At 48.1% G+C, this 25,111-nt stretch overlaps 1 protein-coding gene across 10 annotated transcripts in view; it reads left to right on the top strand.

Annotated features, from left to right (window-relative positions):
• Positions 1 to 24,409, top strand: part of DISP1 (dispatched RND transporter family member 1) — a 174,954-nt gene extending 150,545 nt beyond the window's left edge. For all 10 annotated transcript variants that reach the window (XM_028111594.2, XM_028111597.2, XM_028111590.2 and 7 more), the window contains 6 exons: positions 4,358 to 4,387; positions 9,724 to 9,847; positions 10,614 to 10,741; positions 11,247 to 11,344; positions 13,610 to 13,707; positions 20,799 to 24,409. In XM_028111594.2, coding sequence (XP_027967395.2) covers positions 4,358 to 4,387; positions 9,724 to 9,847; positions 10,614 to 10,741; positions 11,247 to 11,344; positions 13,610 to 13,707; positions 20,799 to 24,386 — 4,066 coding nt within the window. In that variant the 3' untranslated portion in view covers positions 24,387 to 24,409. The remainder of the gene's footprint in view (positions 1 to 4,357; positions 4,388 to 9,723; positions 9,848 to 10,613; positions 10,742 to 11,246; positions 11,345 to 13,609; positions 13,708 to 20,798) is intronic.
• Positions 24,410 to 25,111: the final 702 nt, after the last annotated feature.

The raw sequence follows: 25,111 nt of genomic DNA, 5'->3' as shown, positions 1-25,111 counted from the left end.
GGATCAAAGGCTGGCCTACAGGTTGCTCATTTCATCTTCTCAACAGCACCCAAGGGGCCCTATGATGATCCATGCAAATACTAGAGGACAAAGAATGCTTTGGTTTTTGTTGGAAGTCTTAAGAATGTTCATCAGGGTGTGGATTCTTTACTTTCAGATACTTTCTTCCTCACATACCAGCACTGAACTGAAAAGTTATTATTTGCAGACTGCCCTTTTACAAAAAGGCAATATGGCACAATCCAGTGGGACATTTGAGACAAAAATGTGCTAATTTAGGCACTTTCTTACTTAAATTTGGCTACAGCCCATGATGCAGAAAATATATTTCCTTCAAAGCATTTTCATTTTTCAGAAATATACAAAGCTATGTCAGTGTTAACCAGACTTATGATCATTGTACAAGTGAATCTAAATATTGATCATTAGGTTGTACTCCTAAAACTAATATTGTATGTCAGTTATACCTCAGTTTTTTTAAGAAAAGAAGGAATGGAACAGAATGGAGAGGCTTATATGGTTAATTAGTCTTTGACAAAGGAGACAAGAACATCCAATGGGGAAAAGACATCTCTTCAACAAATGGTGTTGGGGAAACTGGTCAGCTACATGCAGAAGAATGGAACTGGACAACTTTCTTACACCACACACAAAAATAAACTCAAAATGGATTCAAGACCTAAATGTGAGACCTGAAACCATAAAAATCCTAAAAGAAACCATTAGCAGTAAACTCTTTGACATCGGCGTTACGAACATTTTTCTAGATATGTCTCCTGAGGCAAGGGAAACAAAAGCAAAAGTAAAGTATTAGGATTACACCAAAATAAAAAGCTTTTGCCCACAAAGGGCAACAGCAAAGGCATCAACAAAATGACAAGGCAATTTACTGAATGGGAGAAAATACTCACAAATGATACATCCAATAAGGGGTTAATATCCAAAATATACGAGGAACTTATATAACTCAATACCAAGAAAATCCCAAACAATCCAGTTAAAAAATGGGCAGAAGACATGAGCAGACATTTCCCCAAAGAAGACATTGAAATGGCCAACAGACTCATGAGAAGATGCTCAACATAACTGATCATCAGGGAAATGCAAATCAAAACCACAAAGAGATCCCACCCCACACCTGTCAGAATGGCTAAAATCAGCAGTACAAGAAACAACAGGTGTTGGCGAGGATGCAAAGAAAGGGGAATCCTCGTGCACTGTGGGTGGGAATGCAAGCTGGTGCAACCACTCTGGAAAACAGTATGGAGGTGCCTCAAAAAGTTAAAAATAGAGCTACCCTACAATCCAGTAATCGCACTGCTGGGTATTTACCCAAAGCAAATGAAAACACTGATTTGAAGGGAAACATGCACCCCATGTTTGTAGCAGCCAAGATATGGAAGCAGCCCAGGTGTCCATCGAGTGATGAATGGTTGAAGAGGATGTGGTAGTGGGGCTCCTGGCTGGCTCAGTCAGTAGGGCATATGATCTCAGGGTTGTGAATTCAAACTCCACATTGGGTGTACAGATTACTCAAAAAAATAAAATACTGCAGTTTAAAAAAAAAATTAAAAAAAGTTGCAGTACACACACACCCACCCACACTGGAACGTTACTTAACTATAAAAAAGGGTGAAATCTTGCCATTTGCAACGACGTGGATGGAGCTAGAGGGTATTATATTAAGTGACATAACTCAATCAGAGAAGGACAAATATACGATTTCACTCATATGTGGAATCTAAAGCACAAAACAAACAAGAGCAGAAACAGAGCCCTGAATCCAGAGAACAGACTGGTGGCTGCAAAGGGAGGGGAGGGACAGGTGAAGGGGAGAGGGAGGTCCAGCTTCCAGGAATGGGATGGATAAGTCCCGGGAGGAGAAGCACGGCGTGGGGAACACAGTCAGTGGTGTTGTCCCAGGGAAGTGTGGTGACGGACGGCAGCCGCACTCGTGAGACCGCAGTGTAACACACACTCTTGCCGTGTCACCGTGCTGTGCGCCGCCCACGAACGTCACAGCCTGTGTCGGCTACGCTTCAATTTAAAAAAATAAATAATAAAAAATAAAAAGAAATACACAGTTTTCCCTCATGGCTTTGATTTTCCCAACAGCTAAAAAGAATGACTTGGAGTTTGTGAAGCTGACGCTGTCTCTTTGTAAGTTGTGATATTGATTCTGCAGCCCTGTCAACAAGAGAGCTCTAGATGGCTGGGGGCGTGGTCCTGGTTTCCTAATCTCTCCCTCACCCTGCAGTCCCCCACTCTCTCCCAAACACCGTTACAAGAGAGAAAACGCAAGGGAAACGAAGAAATACCATTTGTAGATTTTTCCACATTTTCCCTTTCTTGTTAACTTTCCTCTCATACTTCTTTTTTTCTATTACCTTTTTTAAAGACTAGCCTTGCCTCTGTATCTGCCTCGACCCCATCATGGGGATTCCCCCGCTCTGTACCTCCCTCCTCCTGTCCTGAGAACTTTGCGGGCTCATTAGTTGTGCTCTTGACCGAGGGATGTGCACATGGCACAGTTCACTATCCGTTGGGGTCCCGGAGCCACGGTGCCCAACTGTTCTTGTTCTCAGGTATGAGATGCTGGGCAGCTTACTCTTATTTGTGAGGACCCGAGTTGCAAACTTACAAAGTGCTTTCTTACGCAGATTGGAGATTTGCCTATAATGGTGTTGCTGTCACCCACTTGAGTACAGAAATGTGTTCTGGAGCTAGTCCTCTGGGAACAGTGCACAACTCAAGCTCATCCCTGGAACTGTGTCACGGAGCAAATGCCGTCTGCTTTGGGTTTTTTTTTTCTCCGTTAAGAGGCTGAAAACCTAACCAAAGAACGGGCAGATATTCCCACCTGAGATTATTTCTGTTTGTTTGGTTTTGGGCATGAGTTTATGTGGTATTCAAGGTGAATGAACTCTGGAAAAGACTATTTCGCTCTGTAATAGAGATTAGATTATTTTTAGAGTTGTTCTTTATCAATCCAAGACTAAGGTTAGGTGAAGAATCATGCTGCAGGTTCTATTAGAGATTAAAAGCAGCAATTCGGAAGGATTTTACAAATGGAGGAGAACAGCTTCTGGTGGATGGAAGTGTGTGGGGCGCCTTGCTGGCCTCCTCTGGGGTGAGAGGCGGCCCGGCATCATCGCCGATGTCCAGTCAGATGGGTCTCGTGTCCACCTGTCGTCCTGTCGTTTCACACATCTGTTTGTTGTGTCAAAGGGATTTCATGTGTTCCAAGAAGTATCTTGGTGGTAACCCGTTTTCCTTATGCAACGGATGTGACCATCTCTCCTTTCCCAAATATAACACAGAGTGAAGTCTTTATTTGAGTCAAAAGAATGTGATGAGTCTGTGGGTGTTTCTGCCTCTAGGGAGTAAAGTAGTCACAGATCCATAAATTTATCTGATAAAAAAAAGTGGGGGTGAGTAAGGGAAAGAGAATATTTACATTTGTTACAACCCAAAATGTATATAATAAAATGTCCTTTCTTTGCAACTGCTGAGTACGATCTGCCCCAGAGTCGTGGCTCTGAGGGTTCACGTTAGACCTAAAGAAAACAAAGTCTGTTAGGTTCTTAGGGAAGATCAGGAGGTGGTTTGGAGGATGTCTGACTTGAACACTGTGAGTAAAGTATTAAGGGTTCGTGTACCAGTTAAATGATCTGCTTCTTTGTTCAGCGCCTTACTCCCCCACTCTGTAAAAGTAGGCTTTCTCTGCAAACTCATTAGTAGCTTCATCACTGGGGTTCAGGTAGCATATTCTTTAAAAACCAGTATGTGGAGGCACTAAGAACCACCAACCCATACACTGTAAATGGATTAATTGTATGGTTTGTGAATTGTATATTAATAAAATTGAAAAAACAAGTATGTAATTATATTGAAAATACAGTGTTTTGGTTTTTGGATAGACTTACCCCCCAAATTAAATAGTCTTCATAACTACTTGAGTAGTTGACATTTTTCATGAAAGCCCCTTTGGAGCCTTGCACCGACTCCGTGGTGTCACTCCTTCCCGCCGTGCCCTCGGCACCCAGCTGGCCACATGTGCGAGGGTCCATGGCGTCCATGGCCTCTGCCCCTAGAGTCTGACGCGAGTGTTTATCAAGCCTGTGCATGTCGGCTGCCTGTTTGGGTAATTGTGTCATTTAATTCAATTTAAAAACAATCCATTTATATGTCCACTTCCTGGGCAGCCGCTCTGACACCCCGACCCGGGCCTGCCAGGGCTCCCCCCGCCGCCGTGTGTGCCTGTGCAGGAGCAGTACCAAGGACAGTGCTAAGTGCACATAAAAATGTTGTGTTGTGATGCCTTGTTTCTGATTGGTTTTCTTTTGCTTTTTTTCAGACCACGCAGACCTTTCAAGTTGCCAAAAAGGTAAAGTAATCTGTATCATCTCATTAGATAATGAAGTTACCTGCGCACTGTGCTCTTCGGTACTTGGGTCACATTTGTTGCTGTTCCTGCCTTCCTCATTCATCTTTTTATGAAGGAAAAGTACATTTCCCCTGACTTGGCTGCTTGAGTAACGCCCTCTCCCAAAGCGGGTGACCTGAAGGTAGAGTTTAGTCTTTAGATTCTGTTTGTGTTTCATCGTTCACATTGGCTCCTTCCTGCAGTGGATCCCTTCCTTCTTTTCTTATTTGCTGAGGACAAATCACTGCTCTGCCATCTGCCATGAGTTGGGTTTGTAGCCCTTTGTTCGGGGGTTGTGCGTGTTTCTTCTCCAAAATGTGGTTACCGTATTAAAATGGAGGTAGTCTTTTATGTGGAAATTTTGAAGTTTTATCTTTTCAGTCAAAAAGCAGAATTTTAAAGGGATAAGTGTTTCTTAAAAAAAAAAAAGCCTGGTCTCCTCGGTGATGTGCTCGTAGGTGGCGGTTCCAGATGTTGGCGACTAAACGATCCTCGAATCTCACCTGCTAGAGAAGGCTTATCCTCTCTTTCCAGTATAATTACTACATAAACTTTCATTCATAAATTCCTTCTCCATTTAAAAATTATTTATTTTTAAAAATTGTGCTAAAATAGAGCATAAAATCCGCCATTTTAACCGAGTGTAAGTTCATGGCTCTGCGGCGCCAAGTTCAAGTTACCGTGGGGACTGGCCACGGTCACCTCCAGAACTGCCTTCGTCCTGCAGAACAGAGACTCTCCCCGTTAAACCGCCGCTGCTCGTTCCTCCCGCTCCCAACCCCCGGCGCCACCGTCTACTTTCTGCAGACACCTCCCGTGAGTGCACTGGCCCGTGTCACACAGCAGGATGCCCTCCAGGCTCCTCCATGTTGTGGCAGAACGTCCTTCCTTTCGAAGTCTGAATGACAGTCCGTTGTCTGGGTAGACCGTGTTTATGGCAAGAGATGAAGGAAGAGGTTATACAAGTAACTATGGCTTGTGAGGAAAATGAATTTGCATTTTTCTACAAATAATACAACCCTCTCTAATGACTAAGACTTTTGCATTTTGAAGACATTCTTTCATATTTCTTCTGTTAGTACATTGGTATTTTTACAAGTCCTTGTGTCTTCTTTTCAGTACATACACGTACAAATACAACTTCTTCAAAAAAGCCTTTCCTGATTCCCCTCCCCTAGCTGGAAGTAATCTCTGTTGAATTCACAAAATATCTATATCCTTCGAAAAACACACATTTCTTTACCTGGTTTTGTAAGTATTTATAAAGTTGTCTGATTCTCTGTATCAGGTTCCACATCCCAGAAGGGCGACATTTGCATCTGCCGTGTTTTTACTCCCAGGCGCCTGCACCCTTATTCTGTGACGTTAACGGCATTGACTTTATTACTTCCAAACAAAGAGTTCTGTATCCTGTGTTCTGGGAAATTCCGCAAGCTCAGTCAGTCCTCCCACTAAATTGATAGCCGATGCCACTGGGAAAATTATGATTAATAACATTTTGAAATGCTTGCCCTTAAAGGACAAGAGGAATAAGGAACAGTTAAGAGAAATAGAAGGGGAAAAAAAACAAGGAAAAAAGAGATTTTCAGGAAGAAAGGGGTAGTAACTAAAGTGTTAAATACAGCTCAGTTGAGGGAGAAAGAAAACCAAGAAAACTAGTCTGTTGGCTTTGGCAGGTTCGAGAGAGCACAGCCGGCTACGGGGGGTTACGGGTTGGGTGTTCAGTTGGGAGGGGGGCCTGGTTCCAGGGCACTCACACTGTGTGAAGCCCAGCTCTCTGCTCAGAGGGAAGGGAGAAAGGAGAGCCTGTTTCCAGAGAGGCCGGGAAGGGCCGGAAGGGCCGAGGAAAACAGCTTTGTGAGCTAAGAGAGGAAAATGCCCTGTGGAGGCCCATTGTGGTACAAATGGCCTATTTAGAACCAGCCCCCACACAGTGGTGCCCCACACACAGTGGCGCCCGAGCAAAAGTTAACCCCGAAAGACGCTTGGTGCATTTGTCTGGACAGTTACTTCTGCTCTCATCCCAGGGTAAGCCCAGCAATAAGGTGGCTGGGACCTCTGAGGGTGCGGGAGGGACACTCATAAAAACTGCAGCATGCCGACAGCCTGAGCAGGACGCCGGCTGCATGCCCGCGCGGAGCCCCGGCTCAGCTGCAACACGTGTCCCCGTTCCGTAGAGGGAAGAGAGCCTCCGATCCGTGTCCTCTCTGGGACTTAGCGTCCTGCAGGGGCTCAGGGAGAAGTCCTCCTGGTTGCTGGCTGGGAAATGCTGTGGTACAGAGGTCGATGGCATCTGCACTTAGGCCGTGGTGTTGTCTAGAGGTCTCCAGAATGAGAGCGGGCACAAGAGGGGCAGGACTACATGACACGCAGGAGGACGAATCAAAGTCGGAGCGGTGGGCCTTTTGCCGCGTCTGCTCCTGCACACGTGGTTCACTGCTCAGAAACGAATGCGCAGATACTTTATTCTTTTCACTTAGATACATTATAGGCCTTGAACCCAGACTCACCAGGAGTGGAATTAGTGGAAGATGTAGCAGTGACATTTATAGGCTCTATTTAATTTCCTTTGCTTCTCCGGTTTTCCTGCTTTATTAGATTTTTATCTTAATGTTACAACATTGTCTGGGTTTCATAACGTACATGAGACTTCTGTTTCCCACGTGGTGCCCATGGCGGAGCCACGTCCAGTGCAGGCAGCAGTAATGCAGTAATGAGGAGAGACCCTGGCGGACGTCCCCCCCACACCCACGGTGCTCAGTGCGGTGACTCCATGAAGTGTGAACATTGTCTCTGGGATGGGTTCGCCCCTGAGACACAAGCTGCGGGAGGAGAGAGTCATAGCACCGTGATGCTCAGCGGATTTGGAAGAAGCACGCGGCGATCGCTAACGCCGTGAGGTTTCCGTGTGGAGTGAGTCTGGGCATACACATGGCCTAGGGCAGGGCTATACTATCAAAACCAAATGTGCTCAAGGGAAGAAAAGCAATGATTGAAGGGGCTGTTAAGGTTGCATGTGCTTGCAGATTTTTCAAGAACACAAAACAAAAAGTCATTATCTGGGGAAATTAAAGCACTTGGGGGCCCAGTGCCCCCTGTTGATAAGAGGTTTGTAGGTAAGAACACAGAACTTGTGGGCCATTTGCAAGAAAACTGATCCATCTAAAATAAAGTATAGGGAGTAATTGTCTAAGCCTGGGGCCATTTTCATTTCACAGGACTGATGTTTTTAAAGGTCTAAAATGTAAAGGACTCTTTTTAAGGCTGAAGCCGGGAACAGAAAGTCTCAAGTGTGCTGTTGACAAAGGACTAGATTGCTTCCACACTAGTGGCTTTCATCTTGAGTTTGCATTTGGTGGAGGAGGAAACAGAGTCCAGGGGAGACTATCAGCACTGGGCGTATTCTGGAACAGTGTGTACGTTTGAACAAGCCCAATCAGCGTCTGTGATTTATATGTTTTCATTACATTCAGAATTATGTTCCAAGGATCGTTCCATCTTATCTAGCATAATTTTTCCTGAGTGAGTTGTTAAATTCAGAATTTGCAGGCTTGTGAGTAATGCCTGGGCTTGGAGACCTGTGGACCTCGGTGGTTTTGCATTGTGAAATGAACTGTTAGTGTGGCTTGGGAATTCATTGCACCGTGTGAATTTGGGGGAGCGTACACTTGTGGCAAGTAGACTTAGTCCTGATGTCTTTTGTTTCTCTCATGTTCGGAGCAAGATATGATATCACAGTGGGTAGGAGGCCCCACTCTAGAGTCAGATAACCGGGGTTCCTATTTGTGACTTTTTTATTGAGATATAACTGACATACAGCATTATGTTAGTTTCGGGTGCAGCACATGGTGATTCGGTATTTGTATATATTGTGAAATGACCACCACAGCAAGTCTGCGTGGTATCCGCCACCACAAAGAGGTATAGAATTTTGTTTTCTTGTGATGAGATCTGTTAAGATCTACTCTATCAGCCACTTTCACATGTGCAGTCCAGTGTTGCTAACTGTAGTCAGCATGCTGCATGCTGCATGCCCAGGACACCGGCTGGCCCTGCCCCATGGTGCGGAGCACAGATCCAAACTGTGCCCCAGTGCATCTCAGAAAGCCGTGAGAATTAAGTGAGGTGAGGTATGTAATGCGTAGGAACCACCGGTAAGTGCAAGCAATCATTCTTCCTCCTGAGATCACCTTGAGAAGTACAACACTGAAAAATCCCTGGCAGGTGTTCCCTTAAAGCATAATTATGTTGTATTTTAATTTCCATATTAAAATTTCATGTGAAATAAATACCCCCAGAAAGCCAGATCTGTGGTGTTGCGCGATCAGAATGGAAACATGAGCAGCCTTGTCTTGGAGACAAACAGCAGCTTCTCTAAGTGACATTTAGGGCCACCAGCTTCATTAAGCCCCTGGTCTGACTTTGAAGAAATAACCCACAAACACAGGAGTAAGGAGCCAGAACCAGCTATCACAGCCGTCAAGCTAACACTGTGGAGGATTTGAGAGTAATGGTCCACAAGCGAAATGCTCCTTTTTTCTCTAATATGAATTCAAGAAACCTGAAGTTGGCAAGATACATTTTTAAATTTTAGAAGAATTCTGTTCAGTCAACTCCTACTGAGCACAGAGTTCACATCAAGATCTGCAAGTGTCATGACAGTAAGACCCAGGATCTTACAGAAGGGAGGGGCGCCCGGAAGAAAGGACTCCAACCTGGGGTGGGGTTGGTAACAGTGAGGGGAAACCGAGGCCCAGCTGCTGAGGTTGGTTGGAGAGTGAAGGGAGGGGCGGGTACTCACAGGGCGCCTTCTGAAAGGTGTACTAAATGAACTAAAACTGCACTAAACGAATCTAGAAAACAAGCATCTCTCTCTCCTGGAACTCAGGCTGATGCGTTCATTATCGTTTCAGCTGGAAGGAAAGTGGCAGGTTTGTGGGAAGTTTTGGTTTGGTTTGGTTATTCTTAAGGTGGATACATGAGCCTATTTGTGGGCTGAGTTCTTCTCCAAGAACTGCCAGAGTACAAGGATGTGGAGAAACAAGTTCCAGACGGGACTGCAGGAGGATGGGTCCTCTCTTCAAGTACATTTTCTCCCCACGTGAGGGTGTAGATTGTAGATCTCTCCAGGAACAGATGTAGATGTGAAATGCTATCTGTCTTATCATCTCACTGCATCTTTGTTTGATAAACTGGACTAGGCCTGAACTAGGAGGATTTAACACATTGCTCTCTTGGGCAGCAAAGCCTCGTGTTGCTTCTAAGCGGCCTCCTGTGTGCTCCTCTCTGCTCTGCAGCTATGCATCCCTGATAGCGGACTGGCCCGTGGTGGTGCTGGGCATGTGCACCATGTTCATCGTTGTCTGCGCCCTGGTTGGGGTGTTAGTGCCCGAGCTTCCCGACTTCTCTGATCCACTGCTGGTAAGGAAAATTCAGCCTGTCAGATTTCTGTAGCCCAAAATTATCTCAAGAAATTCAGTATTTTAATACATGTCAAATTATATAATTTAGTATCCTGTTTCTTTCAAAACCTTCTCAACCCAACAGGAGTATGCCGCTCTCCTTCTGAAAAGTAAACAGTTGTCATCCTATTTTCAGATTCTTAAAAGGTCAAGGAACTTGTTTGCCATTACAGACCTGGAAATTTTGCTTCCTGGCTCCCACATTTAAGCTAAAAAGCAATAAAATGGAGAATCTGCATTCTATAAAAATAGTTTCACCATAAAGTCTTTAAGACTGAATGTCTTCCCACCCCTGCCCCCACCCCCCGCCCCCCGCAGAAAAGTGAAAGGAATTTCAGTTTTACTAAGAGATAGCAGGGTCTGTTTTTAAGTAAATGTTCCCATAAAACACTATAACGTGCATGACATAATTTGATTTCACCATAATTTTTTATAACATCAAAGTATTTGCTAATCGCTTAGGTATGGTTTTGAAAGCAAAGCTTCAGACACAGTTACTCCTCTTTGCTGAAACAGGTCACACACCAGAGAACCAAACTGCCTTGTCGCAGTGAACGGTGGCCGCCATCTTGTTCAGTGCTGTTCATTCCCGGGGTAGCTGCGAGGAGCATCTGTGCTTCCTGTTGAAAGCCACACGGCGCCCAGCATTGCTTTCCCAACCTGCTGTAACCATTCGTAGCCTGAAGAAAAGAGCACTAATGGGAATTTGTAATATTTTGTCTCAGGGTTTTGAGCCAAGAGGGACTGCGATAGGCCAGAGACTGGTCACGTGGAATAACATGGTGAAAAATACGGGATACAAAGCAACATTAGCAAATTATCCTTTTAAATATGCAGATGAACAAGCCAAAAGGTAATTGTTTATTAACTTTTACACAAAACATTGCTTGATGAATTCCACTATTAAGGATTGCCTGAGCAAGATGACTAAATGCAAGTGTGTGGCTCAAAATCTTTGCCACTGAATTTGTTTACATTCTCGTTGTCTTTTAAGATTTTGTTGTATTAAGGTAAAAAAGTGAGGGTTTGGGGTTTTTGTCTTTTACAGAACTGAGAAAATTAAAAGGATTAATATAAGCAACCAACATTAATTTCAGGTAGGTCATGGCTGAGGTATACCGTTACTGGTATGCTTATTGGACTTGAAATAGCTGGTACTTTATTTTCACGTTTTTATAATTGCATTATGGTTGACACATATGGTTTAGTTTTGGGTGTATAAGAGCAACTGGACAAGTCTGTACCCTACACCGTGCTCGCCTCCATCTGCCGCCGTGCAACACTGTTACAGGTTGTTGACGACGTTCCCTGTGCTGTCCAAGTGCTTTATTGAGGATCACATTGTTGTTCCATTTCAGCCATCGGGATGATAGATGGTCAGATGATCACTATGAAAGAGAGAAAAGAGAAGTTGACTGGAACTTCCACAAAGACAGCTTTTTCTGCGACATTCCGAGTGAGTGGCATCCTAGGTGAACAGCCTCTTGGGGCTCCTTGTGTTCGAGATGGAGCACCAGTAAATTGAGACTGGCGGGAGGATATGCTGGGCACTGACACAGATTTTAGCTGAATTAACTTGTAGTTTTACTTCTCAAGGTCAGTCAACCACTAATCTGAATTTATTTACCTATAATAAAAATTAATGAGATTATTGAGTTAGATTCAGTTTTAAGAAAGATAAAAATATCGAAAAAAAATCTTGACCTTGCCCCAAATTTCAAGTCATTTTGAATTTCTTATATTATTTTAAAAAATATTCTCAGTGAACAAGTACATATTTTTGGATTGAACCCTAAAATAACCTATATTATCAGAAATACACTTTTTAAGTTTTGTTTCATTCAGAAAGCATAAATAATAGCCTTCCCTTCGCCTGCCTTGTTGTTAGGTATTAGAGATAGAAAGATGAACAGAATACGGTCCAGGGGCGCATGGCTGGAGTGCCTTGGGGGCCAGCCCAACACGTGAACACATCAGGCAGCAGGGTGTGACTTGTCTCAGAGCACGAAGAGCTGCCACTTAGCTCCACAGAATGTGGCCTTGAAGAAATGAGGGCCCAGATGTATAGGAACTTCCTTCCCTGAGGTCAGGAACCCAGAGGTGAATGTAGCATCAACAGGTCTCCAGACGCTGGCAGCAGATTCACTAACCAGCCTCTGCTGGGGCATAGAGCATGGCCTCGGGGACACCAGTGCACCTGGAGGTCGCTGCTTAGCCATGGAGAGCGGGCGTGAGGACCTACAGCTTCTTCTTCAGTGAACCTTCACACCAATGCTCTTTTGAATTCAGCTTTTTAAAATTGTTGTTGAAAATCCTCCTAAAATGTGTATTTTCCTGTCTTGTTAGAGGACCTCACCGGACCTCTGATGTTTCTAGATCTAGCCGAGCCTGAAGGTCTTTACTTGGGACACTTTTTCACTCTACAGTAACCAAGAAATGGAAAATAGGAGATTAGGGAGAATTTTGTCCTGGTCCCAGGAAAGAGCACACATGTCTTTTTCTGTGTCTTATTAGAAAATTTGAACTGTAGTTGAATGTTCTGGCTGGTTTCTCTCTCTCAGAGTGGCACTATAGATTTCTGAACCAACATCTGTTGGTTAATATCTGAACCAGGATGAGCATTAGCAAATTCATGAAATGTGGCCACGTCTGTCCCCGCCCACACACAACACTCATCCCCTTGGCCACGGCTCCACCTTGAGGAAGGCCATCCCAGTCCTGCTCTGAGGAGGAAATGTTTGTTTCCATGGGCTTGTCTTATTCTTAGAAGTTAGTCAACATAAGATAATGGCCATTTGGTGAAGAAAAGGGTTTGCTAAAGAAAATTTCATAATCATGAATAAAAGCTCATGTATTAAAGCTTTATTCATAAATTTGCCAATTGGTTTTCTTTGGCAGCACAATTAGGCCTTTTAGATAACAGAAAGTGAGTCCACTCTGTTTTTATCATATGAAGTTCTTAATGGCGGAGGGAGCTGAAACAGCACTAACTCACCCACCATTTTTCCTTTAGTTCTTGCACCTGTTTGAGAGAGACGTACTTACAGATGAGGGGCCAAGGCTCAGAGGAGGTGTTCGTCCCCAGAGCTGGAGCAAGGCAGGACCACTGCTTCTGGCCCCAGGGCCGGGCTCACCTGTCCTGCAGCCAGCCTGTGTTAGTGTGATTACCACAGTATTTATTCTAGACTCTGGTGGACCAGAGAGACCACAGACCCAGCCAGAACGTGTAGTATATCTGCGACCCTGGCCCACATTCGGTACCTGGTTGACTGTTTTTAGTGCTTTTAAATTGATCACCTGCCATCTTTCCTCCCTAGTGTGCTGCCAAAGCGAACACCCACTCTTGATAATCCCTAATGGATCCTTCTTGGGTTTTACACCCCATTCTGGTAATGTGTTTCAAAATTAAGAGGGAGGCATTCAGTTAATTTTGTGCTGAGTGTTCTTACGGATTACTGTTCCTAATCACAGCCTGATCAGAAATAGATTTGTTATATAACTCCTATGAGTTTTCAGATGTTGTGAGTAGACAAAGGGTTTGAGCAGAAACAATATTATAGCATTGTTTTATTTTTTTTTCTCCTGGAATTTATCAAGGAAAGCCTCCCTGCTGCTAATGACTTGTCCCTGTGCTTCCCCATTTGAGTTGCTCCTGAATGCTGAGTCTGATGAAAGAAATGGACAATTATAAACCTTTTTCTTTTCTTTTTCATGTCACCAGGTGACCGATATTCCAGAGTAGTATTTACTTCAGCTGGAGGGGAGACACTATGGAATTTACCTGCCATTAAATCAATGTGCAATGTAGATAATTCAAGGGTATGTAAAGAAAAACTGAAATGTGTTGAGAACAAATAAGGTTGTATTTAGCCAGTCCATTCCCTGCTGACCCTGGTGACTCATGGGATGACGGTGCTTACTTGGGCCTTACTCCTGGGGACCGCATGCCCGAGCCTGGCTCGCACGCTTGTAGACCCCAGGATCTGAGCACTTCTGCGTGGCCCCATCTTTGACACCTACCGCCTTCTCCAGAGAAGAGCTCTTTCCTTGCTGCTGCCCCGCCCTCTGGTGCTTCACAGCTCAGACTTTGTCTCTCCTTTTCTTGGATGGTCTCTCTCCTAAGCTGGTTGTTTCTTCCTGAAGCCACTGTGAGCATCTCAACTCCGCAGTGAACAGCCTGCCTCTCTGGCAACCAGTGGGTCTCTGGGGCAGATTTAGGGCACAGGCTGGGAAAGGGGACGTCCAGGGGTGCAAGTGTCTGTGTAAATGATGAGGAATCCAGCCCAGATTGCCCTGAACTCTGAACACCTTGAACACAGAGGATTCGAGACAAAAAGCCCTCCACTCTCAGTCTCTGGAGCTGAAAGTCGTCAGCCCCAGAAACTGTGACATCTACCTCCGGGCTTGGAAGATCTGTCAGTTCTGTGTGCTCAGAGGCAGATTCTCCCAGGAGAGACTGCTGTTTGTGGTCACTGCTGCACCTGCCCAAGCCCAGGAACCAGGTGGAGAAGGAGCTCATTGTATGCCTAGCGTAACTATGACGCGGAAATTCACTACTAGAAGGAAGTGTAATCACACGCCCTCCTAAGAGCTAGCCTGATCCCTGGTGCAGGCGCCTGCACTGGCCATAGGGCTTCTCGGGGAAGTTGACCGGGCTCCTGGTGGTCACCGGGTCAGCTCTCATCGTGCTCACACACAGACTTTCCCCTCTTGGGTCCCAGGTCTCCTGGCTTTAGTCTTCATTCTGAAAGATGGTGTGTGTTGTCTGCCGGTCCAGCTATCAGGATTTTCCATGAGCGCCATCTTTTCTCTGCCCAGTTGAAACAGACCAAAGTCACCAACCTCTCCACACAAACGAAGGTTCTTAACCACTGGTCAGTTTATATCTGCCTTATTGTCTTCTCTCTACAGCTGTCAGTTCATTATTCGGAGGCTGTGAACGTGTTACAACCCTCCCTGTGTAGAAAGTTAACTTTAGAGGAGTAAATACTTAACAGTACTTAGTATGTGCAGGACTTCCTGCTTGGCACTCCCCATCCCTCCCCGCAGTCAGCACCTGACCTTGGCACTTGTGACCCGTCTTCACAGACACACTCCCAGAACAGTTCAGTAACTCCACACTTTCTAGGCCTCGATTCTCTACCTTTGCTGTTGACCTTTAGACCTTCCCTCCCCTGAAGATTCTCACGTGACCAGATCCACACAGCTGATTAATTTGTCAGGGTGTAGCCCAAACACTTGACCAGGTTATTTCATTTAGTCCTTGTGACAGTATTAACGAATTGAGGATCCTCTGAGTGGGAAATAGCACATAGGATACAACAAGACAAGGGAAAAAGGGTGGTCGTCTTCTGCACGTGATGCATGGCGGGAAAGAGACTCAAGGGAGGCTGGGTTCAAATCCCACATCCACCTCTTACCCTTGACGTGGACTTCCCTGTCCAGAACACAGGCAAATAATAGGATTTAAAGAGTCCTCACGGCCTTGAACCAGCAACAGCTGATTCTGTGAATGCCACTGGGCTCTGCATGGACCCAGAGACTCTCAAGCCCATAAGCAATGCTTTCATGAATGGAAGCAGGATATTATTTTGTACACATGTGAATATGTATCAGATGCTATCAGATGATAAAAATCAGCATGAGGAGGTAGCTCACAAAAAGGCATACAGAGAGGGTAATATAACTAAATTGAAGGGAAAATCATGGGAGGAAAAGGTAAAGCCACAGGTATGACTTGTCTGCAGCAATGCATGCCCACAGTCCCCCACACTCACCGGTGGTGGCTGCACACCTGTCTCCTCCTTCCCTGGCCGCCAGAGCAACGCGGTTCATAGTCGGTGGCAAAAGTCACAAATAGGGCAACAAGCTGGGGTTTTAGAAGAAGCCCGGCCTTCCCTCACACTAAGGGGGGGAGCACCGTCTCCGTGGCCTCTGTAGAAGCGTAATGTCATGCATAAATTTCTTAGTTAGCAGCATGTTCACGAGATGCGCAGTCATGAATCTGAGCTGATTTCTAAGCCATGCTCAGGCTGGTAACAGGAGAACATTATGGCAAAAGCTATTTCTACAGGAAATTAAAGCAATGAAGTCTAAGTGTGTGACTTCCTGATGGCCTAGCTTGACGGCATTTGCAAAGTGTATAGACTATGGAAGGAGCAGTGTGCCCCCTTGTCTGAGTATTTCCCTCTGTGGACTCATAGTCAGGCCCGCATGGCCCTGAGTTCAAGCGTGTGATTCCTGGCAAAAACATGGTGGGCACCTGGTCCTCTTCTGAAACGTTGAGGAACAGACCCAAGACGTGTCTGCATGAATGGTCAAGCCAGTTACAGATCCACAATGACAAATGAATAAACAGAGGGTCAGGGCCCCAGAATTCTGCCTCACAGAGCAGGTTATCATTTTACTTGTTAAATACTGTTTTTACCAGTTGCACACACCTTCGTATTCCAGTCTTGGCCTCTGCAGTGAATGCACAATGATAAACCTTAGTCACAGAGATAACATGTCCCGTGACACCCTAAGTGATAACTGTTTCATGGCAGTTCAGCCTGCAGATTATTAGTGTACCCTTTTCGGGTCTCCCAGCTCGAGAGGCTTTGCAGAGTGCTGTCAGTCCTGGTGGTGACGCGAGTAAGTTGTGTCCCCTCTCCCTGCCCCTCCCCTGACCTCCTGCTGTCCTGCTTCAGCACTTGGCTATCAGCAGCCATCAGTGGGTGGGACATAGAGCAAGTGATGCTGAGCAGAGCTTACCTGTGGGGTGATGACTCTGGGAGACGGCCGGCAATGGGCACAGCATCTTAGGCCAGATGTGGCCGTTGTCACCTGCCTGCGTTTCCAGCATGTGGAGCTCCAACCTGAGTCCGTTTCAGTTCATGATTCCGACGGGCTTTGGTTTCCAGAGCAAAGGGCTCCTGTTTCTGATGCCATCATCATGTCTTCACAGAATGCTTGCTTTCTTAGACACTTTCAGAAGGAGCCTCAGACAACTCCCCGGATCTCCATCCCCAGGGACGCCCTGGCAGACCGTCCATCTGTAGCCACAGTGTGTTTCTCGGATCTTGACTCTGGTGGAAAACCTTCTCCCTCTTCCTTAGTCTTTGCACTTTGTGGAAGTTAGAGCTCGATGAATAGCTTTGTAAAGGAGATTTGAAATTTAGTGCCTAACACTCTGTTTACTGTGTAGGTTTTATGGACACATGAGACCCCCTGAAGCTTAGTGGACCCCAGAAATGTGCCTCCTGATGCTTGTTTTAAAGAGGACTGGAGGGGTTTGTCACATGGGAGTAGAATGGATGGGATCCGGTAGTAGGGCCTATTCTTTATTCTTACTCTGTTCTTAGCCTTTTACGATATACCCAACCTCGCCAGTAGTTTTAAAAGTTAAGGTGTCATGGGCGCCTGGGTGGCTCAGTCGTTAAGTGTCTGCCTTCGGCTCAGGTCATGATCCCGGGGTCCTGGGATCGAGTCCCACATCGGGCTCGCTGCTCAGCGGGAAGCCCGCTTCTCCCTCTCCCATTCCTCCTGCTTGTGTTCCTGCTCTCGCTATCTCTCTGTCAAATAAATAAATAAAATCTTTAAAAAAAAAAGAAAAGGTGTCATTTAAAACTCTCCTTTTTCTGTCTTCTCTTGCTTCCCCTGATTCTAAATCAACCTCACCCCTGCTGCAGTCTGGCACGGACATATTATACCCACAGAAGCAAGATAATTCCCTAAAACATCCAATCTGTGGCTGACTAGAATGAAAAGGGCCACTTTCTCATGAGCTACAAGAAATTACTTCCACTAACTGTTCTTAGTTTGACAACTTAAAAGATGTTGAAATCATTCCAATGAAGCTCTTTCCCCAAAACATGGCAGAAAGTACAGCTGCCTTTTGTGTGAAGATGCACCTGCTTGCAGTCTCTTCCAGCCCCACGATGTAACAAATGCCTGAGTATCTCACCACCCTGTCATGTACTGCCAGGCTGGTGTCGCCATCGCACCGCCCTTCAGACTTGGGCACCCCCCTGCAGCTTTGCACGGACCCCGACACACAGTGTGCTCCTTCCCAAGCTGAATCCTGATTTCTCTCTCTCACTGTGAGCAGCTCCGGGGCAAGGACCCCTGTACCCTCCTATTCTTTGAGTGTAGGTGCTCAGTAAATATTGTTTTCTCTTTTGGTTGAATGAATGGATGGATGGATGGATGGAAGGATGGATGGACGGATGGACGGAAGGAAGGAAGGATGGATGGATGGTTGGAAGGATGGATGGACGGACGGAAGGATGGATGGATGGAAGGATGGATGGATGGAAGGAAGGATGGATGGACGGATGGACCGAAGGAAGGATGGATGGATGGACGGATGGACAGACGGACAGAAGGAAGGATGGATGGAGGGATGGATGGATGGATAGATGGACAGATGGACAGAAGGAAGGAAGGATGGATGGATGGATGGAAGGAAGGAAGGATGGATGGATGGATGGATGGATGGAAGGATGGATAGACGGACGGACGGAAGGAAGGATGGATGGATGGATGGAAGGAAGGAAGGATGGATGGATGGATGGATGGATGGATGGATGGATGGACGGACCAGTGGATGGGAGCACAGGGCCTTCCTCCCTGAGAGCCTACACAGTCTCTTGGGCTCCATCCTGTTAGATTCAGGGCACTGGCGTCCAGCTCGGGGTAAAGAGTATCAGTCATGACATCTTTTCTCTTTCCTTATTTCTGACTGTGTCAGAGTCCTCGAGGACTGTGTGGAAGGTTATACATCAGCCGACTCCACCTGTGAATTAGAGGACTGGCTCTCAGCAGCTTACTAGTTTCTAGTTTTGATAGCGCCTTTGATCCACATTTATCTTGTCTAACTTTTTAATCTTTGGTCATACACATGCAAACCCCGCTACTATTTGGAAAGCTTATTCAAGGTCACTTCTTTCCGGGCTTTGGCTGGCAACCCTGTTCCCTTCATCGTTAGCACAAGTGTGAAGCTGCTGGCAGCCTTCATAACAATGCGGTTGTTTTGCTCCATCTGAGACTGTCCAGTGCTGGGGCTATACCCCCTTTCTTCTCACCAGGCCGACTCCAGGGGCTTGTGTGACACTTCTTCGTGGGGTGGGAACTGGTTATCTGCCACAAACCCAGAGCAGTGCTATCCCAGGGTTTCCTGTTATTTATTAGGTGGTTCCGTTTCCCCTGACATAGCATGTATGAATGCTTTTACCTAGAAACAATTAAATACTAATTATCCTATGTTATAAAATGTTGATTAATTATTTCTCTTTAGAAATGAGTGGAAAAATTAAGCCTTTGTTAAAGTAGACATTTTAGTACACTTGAATAATAACCCTTTTGGCTCATTTGTCTTTTCCTTCCAGAGAGGGCCCTTTAAAAATGCTTTATTATGGAAAAGAATTTTTCTTAAAGATTTTATTTATTTGACAGAGAGACAGAAAGAGAGCACAAGTAGGCAGAGCGGCAGGCAGAGAGAGAGGGAGAAGCAGGCTCTCCCCTGAGCAGGGAGCCAGAGGTGGGGCTCGATCCCAGGACCCTGGGATCATGACCTGAGCCGAAGGCAGCAGCTTAACCGACTGAGCCACCCAGGCATCCCTATTACGGAAATTTTTAAACGTATGCAGAAGTAGGCTAGTGTACTGAACCCCCACGTGCAGGTTGCCCAGCTCCGACACTTGGGGTACGTGGGCAGTGTTGTGTCCTCTGCACCCCACCCAGGACTGGTCCCACCAAAGTGGCTTGATGGCCAGGCCTTCAGGTGGTATGGGGAACGGAGTTCTGGGATCATTCTAAGTTCCAAAGAGACGATTTGTGCCAACGGTCCCCGTGATTGATAGAGTCAAATTTAATAAAGGCAGAGAATAGTTTAATTGTCCTTTCTGAACTTTGGAGTCTCCTCCCGGAGCAGCCTTTGGTAAGTAGAAGTGAGTGGGTCGCCTTCTACAGACAAGCTCTGGACAGGCTCGAGAGGAGGGCATGGTTCCTAAGCTCAGCCTCAGGAAAGAGGGGCCACTCACACAGTTGACAGATTTGTATGAAACTGCGAAGGCTCCGCCGTATTCTAGCAACCCCACCCTTGGCAGTGGAGGATTTTTTCAGTTTGCTGTAACCAGAGCAGCCAGAGAAGAAAGGCCTCTGGGAATAGCTGTAAGTAAGGCACTGTCCACAGCAGACCCAGAGCCGTCCTACGGCCACCACGCAGCAGACCCCATGTCACCAAAACCCAGAGAGTTTCCGCCAGCTCCAGGAAGCTTTGATGGAAGTGGGGAAGACATCAGCTCCTACTGAAGTATTTGTTAATCAGATATGCAGACTGTGCTTGCCTCTCAGGAAACCGTTTCAGCCCCAGTCTCTCGTGCACCCCTGACATCAGTGCTCCCTGTGTCACCTTGGGGCTCGCTGACAGTTTTCTAGGAGAATATCATCTTTGCTTCCAGCTAGGTTGGTTGAGATGTAGTACCTTTGTCCCCAAAAATTTCATGCCGATAACCAGAAGTTTTAGGCAAAGCCACCAATTTGTTTCCTCTATCAATTGGACAACTGTTCTCTTAAATTATCCTATAGATTCCGTACATGGGCCCACGGCCTGTCCTTTTCATTGCCTTTTAAAGTAACTTGGAAAAGGCCTGTCTCCTAAAGAGCTGCTAATTCTGTGTCCTTCTTAAAACCGAACCAGCACTGGTGGTTACGTGCCCGCGTGTCCCCCGCACGCTGAGCAGTTTTCTGTCCAGAGGGAAGCGCCCGGTGGGTGTTCCGCAGGGCAGGCTCTGGGGGGTGGCCACCTGTGTCCCAGCTGACACCTAACTAGGAGGATGGCTATTTTACCTGTCCCTCAAGGCCGCCTTAATTCAGGCCTCTGGGTGAAGCGGTTCTAAACGCCGGTCTCCCCGTGTCTCTCTCCGCAGATTAGATCCCACCCGCAGTTTGGCGACCTGTGCCAGAGGGCCACAGCCACGTCCTGCTGCCCCAGCTGGACGCTGGGGAATTACATCGCCGTCCTCAACAATAGGTCGTCCTGCCAGAAGATCGTGGAGCGAGACGTATCTCACACCCTGAAGCTGCTGCGTGCATGCGCCAAGCACTACCACAACGGCACCCTGGAGCCCGACTGCTGGGACGCGGGCGCCAGGAGGAAGGGGCAGCTCAAGTGCACGGGCGTGCCGCGCAAGTGCACCAGGTACAACGCCGTGTATCAGATCCTGCACTACTTGGTGGACAAGGACTTCCTGGCTGCAAGGGCGGCTGACCCTGCTGCGCCGGCACTCAAGTACAGCATGCTCTTCTCTCCCACGGAGAAGGGGGAGAGCATGATGGACATTTACCTGGACAACTTCGAGCCCTGGAACGGCTCAGATGGCATCACCACCATTGCCGGCATCGAGTTCGGCATCAAACACAGCCTATTCCAGGACTATCTCCTCACGGACACAGCGTACCCAGCCATCGCGGTCCTGCTGGTCCTCCTGGTCATGTGCGCCTACACCAGGTCCCTGTTCATCACGCTGATGACCATGTTCGCTGTCATCAGCTCCCTCATCGTTTCCTATTTCCTCTACCGTGTGGTGTTCAACTTTGAGTTCTTCCCTTTCATGAACCTCACCGCACTTGTTATTCTGGTTGGAATTGGCGCAGATGACGCATTTGTCCTGTGTGACGTGTGGAGCTACACCAAGTTTGACCGGCCGCACGCGGCGACCACAGAGACGGTAGGTGTCACTCTGCAGCACGCGGCATTGTCCATGTTCGTCACCAGCTTTACCACGGCCGCCGCCTTCTATGCCAACTACGTGAGCAACATCACCGCCATCCGCTGCTTCGGTGTGTACGCGGGGACCGCCATCCTGGTGAACTATGTGCTCATGGTTACGTGGCTCCCGGCCGTTGTCGTCCTGCATGAGCGCTACCTCCTCAACATGTTCAGCTGCTTCAAGAAGCCACCGCAGCAGGTCTACGAGGGCAAGAGCTGCTGGACCGTGGCCCGCCGGACGTGCCACAAAGCACTGTTTGCCGTTTCAGAAGCATCGCGCATTTTTTTTGAGAAGGTGTTGCCGTGCATCGTCATTAAGTTCCGCTACCTTTGGCTGCTGTGGTTCCTGGCCCTGACCGTGGGTGGGGCCTACGTCGTATGCGTGAACCCCAAGATGAAGTTACCCTCCCTGGAGCTGTCTGAGTTTCAGCTGTTCAGGCCCTCCCACCCCTTTGAGCGCTACGATGCTGAGTACAAGAAGCTCTTCATGTTTGAGCGCGTCCACCGTGGCGAGGAGCTGCACATGCCCATCACCGTGGTCTGGGGCGTGTCCCCAGAAGACAATGGCGACCCCCTGAACCCCAAGAGTAAAGGGAAGCTGGCGTTGGACGGCAGCTTTAACATCGCAAGCCCGGCTTCCCAGGTCTGGATCTTGCACTTCTGTCAGAAACTGAGAAACCAGACTTTCTTCTACCAGATGGGGGATCAGGACTTCACCAGCTGCTTCATCGAGACGTTCAAGCAGTGGATGGAGAACCAGGACTGCGACGAGCCCGCCCTGTACCTGTGCTGCCGGCGCTGGAGCTTCCCCTACAAGCAGGAGGTCTTTGAGCTGTGCATCAAGAGGGCCATCATGGAGCTGGAGAGGGGTACGGGCTACCATCTGGACAGCAAGACCCCGGGGCCGCGGTTCGACGTCAACGACACCATCCGGGCAGTGGTGTTGGAGTTCCAGAGCACTTACCTCTTCACGCTGGCCTACGAGAAGATGCACCAGTTCTATGAGGAGGTGGATGCCTGGATCTCCCGGGAGCTGAGCTCGGCTCCTGAGGGCCTCAGCAACGGCTGGTTCGTTAGCAATCTGGAGTTCTACGACCTCCAGGATAGCCTGTCCAACGGCACGCTCGTCGCCATGGGGCTGTCCGTGGCCGTGGCCTTCAGTGTCATGCTGCTTACCACCTGGAACGTCATCGTAAGCCTGTACGCCATCATGTCTATCGCTGGGACCATATTTGTCACCGTCGGCGCCCTCGTCCTGCTGGGCTGGGAGCTGAACGTCCTGGAGTCTGTCATCATTTCCGTGGCCGTTGGCCTCTCCGTGGACTTTGCCGTCCACTACGGGGTTGCTTACCGCCTGGCCCCGGATACCGACCGGGAGGGGAAGGTGATCTTCTCCCTGAGCCGCATGGGCTCTGCCATTGCCATGGCCGCCCTGACCACCTTTGTGGCCGGGGCCATGATGATGCCGTCCACGGTTCTGGCATACACCCAGCTGGGTACCTTCATGATGCTCATCATGTGCGTCAGCTGGGCCTTTGCCACCTTCTTTTTCCAGTGCATGTGCCGCTGCCTCGGGCCGCAGGGCACCTGTGGGCAGATTCCACTCCCCAGGAAGCTCCGGTGCAGTGCCTTCTCCCACGCCCTGTCCACGACCCCTGCCGACAAGGGGCAGAGCAAAACACATGCCATGAATGCATATCATTTAGACCCCAGGGCCCAGAAACCCGACGTGGAGCACGAGTTCTATGAATTAGAGCCTCTGACGTCCCACAGCTGCACCGCATCTGGGAAGGCGGCTTATGAGGAGGCCCACATCTGCTCTGAGTTTTTCGGCGGCCAGGCCAAGAGTCTGGGGCTGCCCGTGCATGCCGCTTACAGTCCAAGCTCCAGACACGAAGCCAGCTCCACCTCCTTCCCGCCTGCTCTCGAGCAGCACGCGCTGTGTCACTTCTTCTCTCTCAATCAGACATGTGGTTGCCCAAACACCTACAGACACCTGAGCCCCGGCCCACACGTGTGCCAGCAGGCAGGTGACGGCCTGTGCCCCCGATGCGCCGCCACCGCCACCACCAGCAGCTTAGGGCACGTGCAGAAGGGCGTGGCGCCCCTGCAGGCCGCACAGCAGGCCCCCGAAGGCTTCGTGTGTGCCATCCCACACATCTGCCACTGCGCCTGCCTGCAGGGCAGAGCCAGACGGCCGGGAGCACAGAGTCCTCTGCCCACAGGCCTCTTCCTCCACCCGGTGCAGCACGGGCAGGCCCAGGAGAAAGGCGGCAAGGCCAGCGCCCACGGCGCCCAGGGCACGGAGGAGCCCGGTCCACAGACGCCAGAGCCACCGTCCTTTGTCTGCAGAAGCCCCGGGTCCTTACGAAAACCGAACTGTGATCCTGAAAACAGCCAAAGGGGACTCTCCAGAAACAGAGAGCTCGGGAACGTGGAGGGCAGCGGAGGGGCCGGGAACAAGGGCTCGGGGCTGGGGGCTCAGGCGGACGAGGCAGATAGGAAAGCAGAGCCGCGCCTGTCACACGACTCGGAACATTCAAATCAGAAAGAACCGAAACCTGTATTTAACTGTGGCATGGGGGACACCCGGTGCTGCCCTAACGACCCACAAAGCTGTGGCCGAGGGGTCCGGCTGACGTGCGGTTCTGCGGGCCGTCAGATGCCAGAGCTTGAAGCCAGTGGGCCCCCTGTGCTGACACACTCGGAACTTTCTGGTGAAAGTTTGTTAATAAAAACACTTTAATAAATATAGTGTTAAATTCAGAACCAGTGCCTCTCAATTGTTCCTTTGAAATGGAAGTAAAATCCAGAAGTTTGGAAAGGGAGGCCCAAAATGCAGGAACGGGCTTCGCTTTGTTAAAAATCATGGGATATTTTCATATTCTGTATGAACAGTCAACAAACTCACGTTATCTCATGAGTGTTGGCTGATGATTGGATTTTATATTTTCAAAAAAGTACAAAGTTCAAACAGGTGTTATTTTTACTTTGATACCCGGCTTGACCAGCCCTGGTGGGCATCTCTGCTGTGCGGTAACAGCGAGCCCCAGGTGCAGAGCCGGAAGCTTCCGGAAGCGTCGGGTCTCTCTGGCCGTGCTGCTCACCTGATACCCTGACTCAGGTGCAGTGAGTAGGACTTCTGATTGCCCAACATAAACCCTGACTGTGATAGAGACACTTGAGTTGGGATCCAGGAACTACACAACATTAAAATTTACATTAATTTCCACACATATTAATGGTGCTTTCTGCCCCTCTGCCTGAGTAGAACTTACATGAAGCCGGTGACTCGTTTAGATCCAAATCGGGGTCTTTTCCACACTAGCCAAAACCCATGGATGTTCAGGTCTCACATCTGATCACCCAGAAGACGAGGGCACCGTCCGTTGTCAGGCCACACGTATGTTAGTGCCCAGAGAGAAGAGCACCGCACTGGCTGGGGTCGGGCGTGCGGGGCGGGGGGAGGCA

This window comes from Eumetopias jubatus, unplaced genomic scaffold (genome assembly GCF_037043125.1).
Source record: "Eumetopias jubatus isolate StellerSeaLion01/CBP00866 unplaced genomic scaffold, mEumJub1_p1.0 scaffold_12, whole genome shotgun sequence".
Classification (NCBI taxonomy): Eukaryota; Metazoa; Chordata; class Mammalia; order Carnivora; family Otariidae; genus Eumetopias; species Eumetopias jubatus.
Note: the sequence above shows the minus strand (reverse complement) of the source record. Positions and strands in the feature narration are given on the sequence as shown.